General features: G+C 26.0%; 1 protein-coding gene across 2 annotated transcripts in view; it reads right to left on the reverse strand.

Annotated features, from left to right (window-relative positions):
- Window positions 1-13,344, reverse strand: part of LOC107453196 (focadhesin) — a 46,616-nt gene that overhangs the window by 13,223 nt on the left and 20,049 nt on the right. The window contains exons 15-24 of one of the 2 annotated variants that reach the window (XM_043043207.2): window positions 12,381-12,525; window positions 9,397-9,582; window positions 8,880-9,189; window positions 8,603-8,644; window positions 7,069-7,294; window positions 5,540-5,782; window positions 4,445-4,509; window positions 3,108-3,252; window positions 1,210-1,329; window positions 228-350 (exon numbers count right to left, since the gene is read on the reverse strand). In XM_043043207.2, the coding sequence (XP_042899141.1) occupies window positions 228-350; window positions 1,210-1,329; window positions 3,108-3,252; window positions 4,445-4,509; window positions 5,540-5,782; window positions 7,069-7,294; window positions 8,603-8,644; window positions 8,880-9,189; window positions 9,397-9,582; window positions 12,381-12,525 (1,605 nt within the window). Of the gene's footprint in view, window positions 1-227; window positions 351-1,209; window positions 1,330-3,107; window positions 3,253-4,444; window positions 4,510-5,539; window positions 5,783-7,068; window positions 7,295-8,602; window positions 8,645-8,879; window positions 9,190-9,396; window positions 9,583-10,664; window positions 10,810-12,380; window positions 12,526-13,344 lie in introns of both variants that reach the window. The other variant, XM_043043206.2, reaches the window with a different exon arrangement.

Consider the following 13,344-nt stretch of genomic DNA (forward strand, 5'->3'; position numbering starts at 1 on the left):
AAATATATATAATATTTATAAATGCCCAGATATAAGTGACTATGGCAAAAACATAGCAAACAATAGTAATTTGCTCCTACCTATAGCAGTCATTAGTAAAATATTTAATTTTAAACCAGATTTATTGTGAGGAATGTTACTCTTTATTATGAACTAGTTTTATTTTGTAAATTATTATAAAGCTTAAGATAGGTTTCGATTACATACATGAAAAATTGTAACTTTACCTCAGAAGATAGGGTATTAAACCAGTCCTTCTGTAATTTCTCTTTCAAATTCTGCCCTAAGGAACATCCAAATCTTTCCAAAGCTTCAATTAGAATTCCTAAAGCCACAGATGTACCAGAACACTAAGAAATGTTAAAAAAATACTATATATTATCAATATTATACATTTGCTAAAACAAGTTAAAAAAAACTTTTCTTCTAACAGAAATTGGAAAAAAATAAAAAAATTGGAAACAGAATTTAAACAAATATATATTTTCAGAAATATACAATTTGTCAACTAAAGAGACTTTCATTCTTTACAACAAATGTTATGTAGATTTCCATTATTAAAAAAAAATTTTTTAAAATAAAAAATCACTGTTATTAATTATCAATGAAATTTATAGATAAAAAACCACATTATTATACACTATTTTCTGACATCAGAGATAATACACAATAGTAGTTACAATTTTAAGACCTAAAAATAAGATGAATTGACTTTTTTAAACATGGCTCTTGCAAGGTTAAATTTTTTCACCTTTGCTTTTTTAAACTTCAAAACTTTCATGAAGTTTTGGAACACAGTTTAACGATCAGTCAACACAAGAAAAAACCAATTCGGTAAATTGTCGATGTTGAAATAAAAAATTCTAAACAACGTAAACTTTTACGTCTGAAATTTTTTCTTGCTGTCAATACGTATACTTTTCGAAATCAGCTTTTCTTTGCAATATTTAGATGTTTTACAATGGATAATTTTAGTACATAATAAGTAACTGAAACTAAATTTGCATTTTTTTCTTTAAATAAAACTGCATAAAAATTATAGTGCAAATTTATTTATTAGTACTTATAATCAGCATTTTAAATATTATACAAATGTAATTTAACTTTAAATAGTGCTATAATGCTTGAATTATCACGTTTATTATAAACATGACATGTATATAAAAATAATGACTGGTTTTCTTTAGATAAAGAGTAAGACCATCAGACCTGTGGTAAATCAGCCTGTTTATCTTCAAACCATTTGGCCAGAGATTCAATAGATTCTACATTCATGCAACTTCCATCTGCAGCAGCTATCATCATGGCTGATACACAGATGCTCAGTGACTTAAAAAGAATAAAAAAAGTTCATGTTATATAAAGTTCTCTTCTAAAGCATTATAATTTAAAAAAAGATTGTAGACTTCAAAGCAATATGCTCATCAGTCCTATGTAATTGACAGTTAATACTGATTTATTTTCATAAAACCTATAAATAGAGCCATTAATAAACCTGTTCTTTGAATTTTCAAAAAGTTTTTCTCATTTTTTATCAAAAAATATTTTGAAAATTACACAATCCGTATAGGCAAATGCTATTAATTTTTATCTTATTAATTTTACATACACTTTGAAAAAGAAGAGTAAACTATGATATCTAGATTTGGAAATACAGAGTTTTGATAATGCAAAAAAAAAATCTCTCTAGCTGCAACTTTGCAGATACAAAATGTGTGTAACTTAGAAACTTAAAAACTATATTTACAGTATTTTTTGAGAAAATTAAATTTTTGTTGTGGTTTTGACCTTTAAAAATTGATCTAGAAATAAAAGCTCATAAAAACTAATAAGTTTACAATCTTATGATTTATCCTTGATGAAAAAGAATGAAACAGTAAAATCAAATTATAGTTAATTAGTAAATACAAAGCATAATACAAAAATTATCACTTTTTAATATGCCATTTAAGACAGTTACAAAATATTTTATGTTCCCGAAAAAAAAAACATATTTTCAAATGGATTTGGAAGTACAAATTAAAAGGTAGAATTAAGCAAAGAAATATGTTTTTTCGACAACTTCTATTTTCAAATATCAAATAGTTTTTTAATTAATTTATCTTGTATTAATTTTTTCATTTCTACAAAACAAGTTTTAATATTCACAAAATAGAAAGATGTGTAGGAAAGAAGTGCTAAATATTGCTGCATTTTAGTAATATTAAAAAAACTAAAAACTTATTTTTTTAAACAGATACAACAAAATTTTAAACTAATAAAAATAAAATACCCTTAATACCAAATGTTAAAAAAAATTATTTTATGAATTAACCCTAGAACAGAAAAAATGTTAAAAGAAGTTTTAAAATTTCTTATTATGAAAAATACAATATGTACCTAATTAGTTATCCAGAACATACTAAAATTTTTTGCATGCGTAACGAACTTTTGTAAATGTAACAAAATTGCAAGGGATTAAATATTTGAAAGTTACATATTTAATTAGAGTAAAGATTTTTTTTTAAAAATGGAAACAGAGAATCACTGTCAAGAAGACACAGAATGCATTTTTACAGAGGAAGACCTAAAAATCATAATTTATTTTAATTTTACAATTTGTACAAGATAGATGGAAACATTTAACAAAATTTTGTCACAGTCTCAATAAATAATAAAAAAATCCTCTTACCTTAGCTTTGCCTATTTATTTCACTGGTCTTATTTCAAATATAGTTTTAAAATATTTTTGATGAGTAACATATAATAAATTTAGATGAAGCGTAGTGAATTTTTTTAATTTAAAAAATAAACAATTATGACAATGTTCAAAATTCACTGTAATTGCTTAAAACTTTTAAGATTGAGATGCTAAGAAAAAAATTAGAACGATTTGTTAGTTAATTACTAATGATACATAGAGAGAATACAAGATCGTGATAAGTTTTGAAAGAAATGTAAACCTTCAAATGTATTTAAATAGTCTAATATTTGTCAAAAACTTAAAATCAATACAAATTTATAAAACTGTTATTGTAAATTGATACATTGTTTATGAGCAGATACTTTTTTTTAAAAACAAAAATGTTATAGTTAATGATATTTATGATTAAAATAAATCATATTACTTCATAACTCATTGATGATACTTCTTCTTCCATAAGCTTCTCATGAAAAATGTTACAAGTGGTTGAGATCCAATCTTTATAATCTTCACTGGACACTTGGCTCAAAGCAGCAATGGAGAGTGTCAAACTTAGAAGAATACTTACTCTAAACATATTTAAAAATAGAATAAGTCATTAAAATAATATTTAAATTAGGAGCTAAAATTTCAGTAAATAGTAAATTTGAACTATAAAAGCCTCTGCAATATAAATTACAAATTGAATTTGAGCAGATGAAATTGAAACTCATTTTTTCAAAAATGTTAGAGAGTAAGTGTAAAAAGCCTTGTAGGAAACTAAAAATGACTGCAGTTGTTTAGCCATAAGTATTATCAGATTTAAACAAAAAAATTTAATAAAGGGCTAGAAAGAAAAAACTTTTCAATAACATTTTTCGAGTTTCATACAGAAATCTAAATTCCATTCTCAAACTATCTAAGAGCTGATTAGAATACAGGTGATCGCAACGCTTGAATACGCCATCTGGGGAGAAGAACAGTTCCATGCATTTGACCTTTCCCTCTCCTCCTCTCTTCAGTTGTTTAGAAATGTACTATGATGTTTTTCCTTTTCTTAATATTTTTCGTATTTAATTGTTAAAAGTATTTTTTAAAATTTCCATGAAGCTTTCTTTTAGAATTATGTTTAATGTAATTTTCAGTTCCATATAGTTTCCTAACTTAAAAGATTTTAAACTTTTTGAAAAACAAGACAGAAACTAACGTACTTTATTCTTCTATGACTCTCAATACAATAATGAACAAAAAAACTTCTAAAATGTCAAAAATTTTGTGAAAAGGTTACTAAGACCTCTTTAGATATGTGCAACAGTTCCTAAAGTTTCTAAATTATAAACTAGTACTTAGCATAAAAAATTATTTATGAAGTTGAAATTGCACACAGTTAATTTGGAAATGTTTTTATTTAATTAAGAATTTCAGTTAGTGAAGAAAAATTTCCAATCAATGATTCACAATTTATGTTTGAAATAAATCTAAATAGCAGATTAAATTTGTGGCATAAACTAATTCTTAAAATGGAAACATTTATAAAATTTATTTAAAAATATATACTTTAAATATATAATTAGTATAATAGTTTTTGAATGAGTTTTATCATTGGATATACATAATGACCTTTATTGTTTGCTAAGTACTTTTCCATAGCAAACATATAAAAGAAAATATATGGGTTGATAATGACCATATTATATTATTATACCGCCATTAATAAATACACACAGAGGAACTAAAGATTTCGAATGGCATTAAACACTAATAATGATAGTAATAACTTACGAAGAAGTTTCCTCATTGGAATAGAGATTGAAAAGTCTTTTAGTTGTAATGAGCAACAATTGGGACTGAAAAAATAAACAGGATTTTAATATTCTCAGTTATCAAATAAAATGAAAAATTAAGAGAATTGTTATTTTAGTCAGTTAAACTTTTCTAAAAAATTGATTGTAATTTAACATTGATTGAAAATAAATTTTTAATATTCATAATACATATAAAGAAAACTTAGATTTTTTTAAACTAAAGATATGCAGACATGATTTGAGAATGCATTTAACCAAACTATTACTGATAGGAAAGATACAATAGTTTTCAAAAATACGAAACTTGAGACTAAAGGGAAAGAAAAAGGTCGGATGTCCTAGCGAAAGATCAGGCTTGCCACTCAAAACTGGAAAAACAATTCCCTGTGTTTTTCGTGTATATTATACAGAACATATTAAGAGGAAAAACACAACCACTCTTGTATGAGCTGTATTGGGCTAACTATACTAGTTATAATTGCTGAAAAATTTAGAGAAAAAAGGAATAGCTCAACATACTTAAAACAAATAATGCTACAGTAAATGTACTAGTCTAATATAGCTGAAATATCATTCTTAAATATTCCATAGATTGCACTTTGAGTAATTAACGTTGTTTTAAAAATGAAAATGAGAAACAAAATCCCCTGTACTTTTCCATACAGAAAAACTCAAAATTCTCTGTTATTTTAGGTGATTTTTTAAATTCCCTGTATTTTCCAGGTTTTCCCTGTTCTCCCTGTGGAGTGGCAACCCTGAGGATGGCTAGATGAGGTAGAGGGGGATCTAAAATAGATGAAAATGAATAATTGAAAAGTAAAGGCCAAGGAAAAGAAAAAGTGGAGGTAAAAGAGGACAAGGCCCTTCATGGACTGTAGAGTCAAGGAATAATTAAGAAACTTGGAATTAACTGTAGAGGCAGGAAAAAGAAGATATTCTTTGATAAGATTTTTTTGTTATTACTTATTTTATATCTAAATAAGATTTATATAATTATTTTATCTGAAAGTTTAAGTTTTGTAAGTTAGAAATATTTATTCAAAAATATATTACAGAAGTTAAAACAACTTACTTGTTTTTCACCACTGTCTGGAAATCCAACATCACATAAAGCTTTGACAAGCATTCCTAATCCAAGACCAGAATAAAAATTCAAAACCGGAGAATTGTGTGTTAGATTATCGATCAAATCTTGTATAAGAGAAGACAAATCATTGTTGTAATGATGAATTAGAACAGGACAAAGGTGGCATAATGATGCACAGCTACAACCCTTGATTAAGTATCCTGAACTGGAATTGGGTCGAGATAAATGCTAATAAAAATATTTTAAAATCACAATTTTGAAAAATACATTTTATTAAAAAAGGATAAATGCAAAATTATAAGTGATTTAAGATAATGGTAATATTTATTTCGAAAATATGAATTAATAAAATTTTCATTTACAGCTATTTTAATAAAATATAAATAGATTAAATTGAAAATTATAATTATTTAAAGTGAGGGTAATTTAATATAATATTGATATTGAGTTTATCATACTTCTACTTTCAGTTAAATAGTATTATTTTTTTTTAAAAAACACGTAAGTAATTTAGATAGAATATTATGAGTGTTTTTATTATTTATAGAATAATAATTTAATAAATATTCTACTTATAACTATTTAGTTTTTTAAAAATGTATAAATAGATAAAATGGAAAATCATTAGCAATTTAAAATGAGTGTAAGTTTTATTTAAAAGATATTAAATTAATAAAATTCCCATTTTAAGTTAATAAGTTTTTTATTGTTCACTTATTAAAAACAGAGCAGATAAAATAAAAAATTATTTAAAATGAAAATAATTTTTTATTTATTTAATAGTAATTTAATCCACTTATAACTAGTTTTTAAAAACATTTAATTAAATTACATAAAAAAAAATTTATGTTTTAAAGTGGAAGTATTTTTTATTTGTTAAATATAAATATAACCAAACTTTTGGTTACAGTTAGATTGTTTATTCAAAACTCATAAATATAAAAAATAGAAATTTATGAATGATTTAAAGTGAAGGTAAATTTTATTTATAAGTCATTAATTTAAGTCCCACTTTTACAACCACGATAGCTTATTAAAAACATATAGAAAATTATAAGTGATTCAAAATGAGTGTAATTTTTCATTTATAAAATATTAACTTAATTAAACTTTCCTTTACAGTTAATTTTTAAAAACATTTAAATAATTTAAATACAAAATTTTAAATGTCTTAAAGTGGAGGTAAATTTTGTTTATTTTAAACATATAAATACTAAACAGAAAATTATAATTTATTCAAAGTGAAGGTAATTTTCATTTATAAAATATAAATTGAATGAACAAAAATTCGACTTATATTAATGTAAATTCCATCTAAAGTGAGTCTAAAAAACATATAAATAGATTAAAGAGAAAAATTATAAATGTTTTATGGAGGAGGTAATTTTACATGACATATTAATCTAACCAAACTTCCACTAGTTCATAGAAAACATATAAATATATTTAATAGAAAATAATAAGTCATTTTAAGTAAAGGTAATTTTTATTAATAAAATATTACTTTCACTTACAGTTAACAACCAACTATGAACTTTTCCTTTAGGTTGATAATCATTTTTCATGGCGCAAAGAATTGTTTCTGCACATTCAGCAATAAAAATGTCATGCTTGCTGAAATTTTCTAATTCATCACATAATGTTTTAGAAGCATCATCAAGGCTTGAATGGTACTTGATGAGAGCACGAACTAGACCAGCAATGGCATAGATTGCATTTGCATGGGAAGTAGGAGCATTTCTAAATAAGTTAGAAAAAAGTTCAATAAATGACAAATCAAACACTTTTATAATAAGATATATTTTAGAATAAATATTTGGACATAATTTATCTAATTGGATTGGTTCAGGTTCTTTTAACTAAATTACGTGACGTAACAAGAAATGTAATCACTTGGGCACCAGATGGCCACAGAAAGAAAAGATGCCTAAAAATGATCTTTAGTTGGATGATTTTGTTAGAAAGAGACACTTTTGGGTGAACCTAATAGGGACTGGCTGGTAAAGCACCCTATGACCAAAGAGGCTTACGCAAGAAACTTGAAGCCTCATTTATTACAGAGGCATATAGAGTTGCAAAGCAAGACAAGGCAATAATTCATTCAGAAATCAAAACTTAAAAATGGTACATTTTGCATTGCATTGATAAATGATTAGTAATCACTGCAAATTTATTATAAGAGTTAAGTTTTCAATAATATATAACTTATATATAAGCAGAAACTAAACCACGTTTCAGTAACAAAATTCTGAACAGTGAATTACATATATGATGAAGTCTATATTGCTCATGCAAAATATATCAAAATATATGAATAAATTGAGTTTGATGATAAGTAACAAACAAAGTAGGGAACGCATAGAAAATCAAATGTACGATTATAATTTTAAGGCCTTTTAAATTGAAATTCCTGAAATCATTAAACAATCAACTAAAATGAGATGAAACATAATTCAAAAACAAGCAAGTCACAGCATTAACAAAGTAAGTAACAAAAATAAGCAATAATGAACAATCATAATAAAAAAATATGAAATAAAATGAAGAAATAAACTAATCACGGTAAACTTAAAAATAAAAACTTTAACAAGTAAATGTTGAATTAGGAAGTTAGGCAATTAAAAAAATAGTCATAGCAGTCAAGTCAATTTAAAAATTAAACTATCTCCAAGGCAATTGTCAAGGTATGTTAAGATAAATACAAATTTACCTGAACACTTTTCTAAAGCAAATATAAAAATTAGTGCATTCTAGAATGAGTCTGTTATGATTAAAAGCACACAGAACAAATTTTAAATAAATAAATAAATATTTTCTTGAAAAATTTCTGTCATTTAGTATATTTTTATTTGGAATTTCGTTTTATTAAATTATATGAATAAACTTATTTAAGAGTGAAAAAATAACACCTTTTAAAATTGGACAAATCCTAACAAGTTCCTAAAATAATTTTAAGTTCCTAAAATAAACATAACTCCAATGCCATCATAAAGAGTAAAAATGTTTTAAAAATATACATTTGAGAGAAAATTTAAATAATTTGCTTACTTCACACAAGTTTTTATGAGGTTCAAAATGCGGTCACGAACCCTAAAAATGTAAACAAAAATTTAATTTTTGGAATACAGTAATTGTATAAAATATAGTTTCTAAAATAAATGAAAAATTAAATTACACAAATATTTAGAACAATTTTTACAATTTAATATATTAGCATAAATGAAGCGAAATGTGGGAGATAATTTTTACATTTAAAAACATACTATTAAATGCACAATATTAAAATCTTTCACAGAAAAGTCCTTTAAAATAAAAAGCATCATACCATAACCATGCTGTTTTGCACTGAAAATTGAATTCTTCAGTAGTCACAGTTATGTGTCCCAGATTCCGCTGTAATTCTAATTCTGTTTTGCGAGCTTCTTCAGAAGCAAAAAATGCTCGTTCCATAAATGACCCCCATGCTCCGGGCAAGAGAATTGATCTTTGCCATTCTGTTGCATCAATATTAACTTCATTTAAAAGAATTGAAAGAACTTGTTCATAAAGTCGAGATTGGCCAGCGATAGATCGTTTCATGGGTTCTCCATCTTTGCTAAATTCAATGGGCGGTACATAACAGAGAAGAACTCCCACTAGAATAGAAACAATAACAATTAGCTAGAAAATTATTTTCTTAAAATATGGAATGAAAACAAAGTAAGTATAATTTTTTAAGAGCAAAAAAAAATATTGTCCTCAGATTTCATTAGCTCATACAGATCAATCATACAAATCTTAAGTAATCAAACAATAAAATTACTCAATCTCTAACTAATATAAGAATAAAAAATTGAGATTACGAGCAATATTTTTCTGCAAAGCAGGTGATTTTCTAGCTTCAAAAAGAGTGCATAAAAATTTTGGTACTTTCATCAAAATTTCATTAGTGTTCTGATTTTTTTGAAGATGCTTTCTTTGACTATAAACACTTCTTGGTAGGGCTGAAACTTCTTGCTGAATGACAGAACTCAAGAAATCAGAATAGCCTAAAAATAATAATAAAAAATATCTAAGTTTAAGGATACAAACATTTTCATGATGACTAAGTTGCATATAAAAACTAGAAATGAAAAAAAAAAATTAAAAATAAAAATGTTCTCAGATATTTTTAATCAATAAATTACAATATACTCTTTTTCAGCAAGTTTATATAAGACTAACAATAATAGAGTCAAAATTCTTTTAAAATAGTTCTAATTAATAATTCAGAATATACTCTTTTAAACAAGTTTAAATGGCACCATAAGTAATCGAGTCAAAATTCTTTTAAGATATTTCTTCTTGACAAATAACAATATAGTTGTTTTTAATGAGTTTAAATGAGACAAGTACTCTAGCCAAGATTCTTCTAAGATATTTCTTGATAATAAATTACAACAGATTCCGCTTTAGCAGTTTGAAAGAGAATAAAGCAAATTTATACAAGAAAATATTTGGTTAACCCCTTTTAGGCCAAGCATAGATGTTTTATAAAATGTGGTATTGTTTTAATCAAAATATGCTCACATTACATTCATTAAAAAAAAATCGAGTATGAAAAATTATATTTTATTTCAGAAATAAAATGGTGTGGATAGGCAATCAGTGAACTAACCATTTAGTTGAAAGCTAGTTTCTTTATAAAATTTATTTTTCTTATTTACTGACTTACAACTTTAAGCCATCATAAAAACATATGATAAAACTCAAAAGGACTAATTATACATTTTCAAAAAATTTCCTTTGTCAATAACCATTTTAAGTTAAAAAACTTTATGAGTTTCGAAATTTATCAACAGAAAGTGTTTACTTCAATTGAATTACTAATAATTTAAGAATGTCTTCAGAACCCTTGACAATAGCAGAAAAATAAAGTTAGTGAAAAATATATTTCACAGTGTTAATAAAAAAACATTTATTGAAATGGTGTATTTGAGCACTTTTGGCCGAAAATGGGTTAAGCAAAGAATTGACTAAATTTAGAGGGATTGAAGCATAGCGGTTTTATAGAATAAGATTTCTAACAATATCAATTATAATATAAATTATCTTTTAAATGGACAAATGAAACAAATTTTATATTATGTACCTTCAAGCACTATTTCACAGTCAATGCTTTTCATTAAATCAATAAAAGCATAGCCAGGTATGTAAGTGAGAACATCTTCTGGTGATTTACTCATATCAAAAGGAGTGGCTTTCATTGAAGCAGGTAATGCAAGGTTAACTTTGGCCTACAAGAATTACAACATTAAAAAAAAACTTTAAAAATATTCTTTTAAATAAAAAAAGATAAAATTTTTAATATAATGATGTAAAACCTATAAAAAAGTTGGTAGTAATATTTATTTTTAAACTAAAGACTATAATTTGCATCTAGTTAACTTTGGTAAAATGTTGATACTGGAACGAATAAGTTCCATATTCAGATGCATGGCGCTCAAAGGCTAACCCAATCTTATATTCTTAGGACCCAAGATGCCTACCAATCCTCTTATGTGTGTCTGTCGCAGTGCATCTATGGCAAATATATTTCACATATTGGTTGGCAGAACATTAGAACTCAAATTAATGTTGCAGATTTAGACATTTTTTAAAAATTTCTAATGAAGAAATTAAAGGATGACTACAGTAAAAGAATAGCAGGAAAAAAAAAAAGAGAAATAATCCGTAGCAAATTGTCAATGAATTCAAAAGGCTGTCATGGGAAGCTCCATAACATTTTGTCACCATACAACACATTATAAATAACTGAGTTCTTCTTGATTGATAGAGTATAAAGTAATTGCGCTAATTGAATGTTAATTGTCTAGTCATAAGAATATCTTCTAATTTTGTGTATTATTGAGACCTAATAATAAATGTGACACTGGCCCCACATGAACACTTCACAAGAGAACGCTTAGTCAAAGCATGGCAATGAAATAGAAGGTCATCCATGACCAAGTCAGATTATGAGTCTACATCAGAGAGGACTACTATGTTGAGATGGTGTGTTTCAAGAGAAATTCATGGCTATGTCTTACAGCTGTATATAACAGCAGATAATTTGCCTTTCTAAGGCATTATTTATTAGGAATATTTATTATTAGGGATATTTATTATTGGAAATAAAATATATGATTTTCAATTCACTATTTTTGTGTAACTTTGTCACATGGAAAATATTAAAGTTTACATTTTTTTTATAACTTCACATTGTTCTCTAATAGTGAAATTATGTTTCTTATTATATTACTTAACTGCTAAACAAGCATATAAAATGTCATCTGAATTTGATTTGAAGTAGGTTTGTCTTAATTTGTAACATAATTTTTTATAGTAGCAGGTAAAGGTATATTTTATTTTTAGAGTATAACATAGGGATTAAAAAATATATAAGGAAGTAAAAATTAAATCAATGAGATGAAAAATTTAAATATACACATAAAATTATTTACTTCGCAGGTAAGATTTTTTATGCTTGTCGGAACAGTATGCATGCTTCAAGCATTGAAATTTTATTTTACCATTATCTAGCAAAGTGAGTATAGTTAGAAAATCACAATGAAAAATACAATATGTTTTNGGCATCGGAACGTTAGAGAAAGTTCTTGCGTGTATCGCTATATCGTTATATCGTCTTCTTCACTCGACGGCTTAAATCAGATTTCTGATGCATCGCTTGGAATGAAAGTTGCTGTATCGGTTTGCCGATATAGGCGTTAAATCGATATGTCGCGATATATCGATTTATAGCCCAGTCCTAATTATAATATAAATTATCTTTTAAATGGACAGATGAAACAAATTTTATATTATGTACCTTCAAGCACTGTTTCACAATCAATGCTTTTCATTAAATCAATAAAAGCATAGCCAGGAATGTAGGTGAGAACATCTTCTGGTGATTTACTCATATCAAAAGGAGTGGCTTTCATTGAAGCAGGCAATGCAAGGTTGACTTTGGCCTACAAGAAATTACCACATTAAAAAAATATACATATATTCTTTCAAGTAAAAAAAAAACGTTTTTAATAAAATAGTGTAAAATCTATAAAAAAGTTGGTAGTAATATTTGCTTTTTTAAGCTAAAGACTATAATTTGCATGTAGTTAACTTTGGTATAATATTGACAATGGAACGAATAAATTCCATATTCAGATGCATGGTACTCAAAGGCTAACTCAATCTTATATTAGTAGGACCCAAGAAGCCTGCCAATCTTTTTATGTGTGTCAGTCACAGTGCAGCTATGGCAAACATAGTTCAAATATTGGTTGGCAGAACATTAGGGCTCAAATTAATATTTGCTGATTCAGAATTTTTTTTTAAAACTCTCTAATGGAGAAATTAAAGGACAACTACAGCAAAATAATAGCAGGGAAAGAAAAAAAGAAATAATCAGCCGTGGCAAATTGTCAATGAATTTAAAAAGCTGTCATGGGAATCTTCATAAGATTGTGTCGCCACACAACACATTATAACTAATCGTTTTCTTCTTGATTGTTAAGGTATAAGTAATTGCTAATTGTCTAGTCATAAGAATATCTTCTCCTTTTGTGCATTATTTACACTTAATAATAAATGTTACACTGGCCTCACATGAACACTTCACAAGAGAAAGCTTAGTCAAAGCATGGCAATGAAATAGAAGGTCATTCATGACCCAAACCAGATTATTGAGTCTTTAGAGAGGACTACTATGTTGAGGTGGTGTTTTTCAAGAGACAGTCATGGCAATGTCTTACAGCTGTATATAACAGCAGATAATTTGTCTTTCCAAATCA

This window comes from Parasteatoda tepidariorum, chromosome 5 (assembly GCF_043381705.1).
Source record: "Parasteatoda tepidariorum isolate YZ-2023 chromosome 5, CAS_Ptep_4.0, whole genome shotgun sequence".
Taxonomy (NCBI): Eukaryota; Metazoa; Arthropoda; class Arachnida; order Araneae; family Theridiidae; genus Parasteatoda; species Parasteatoda tepidariorum.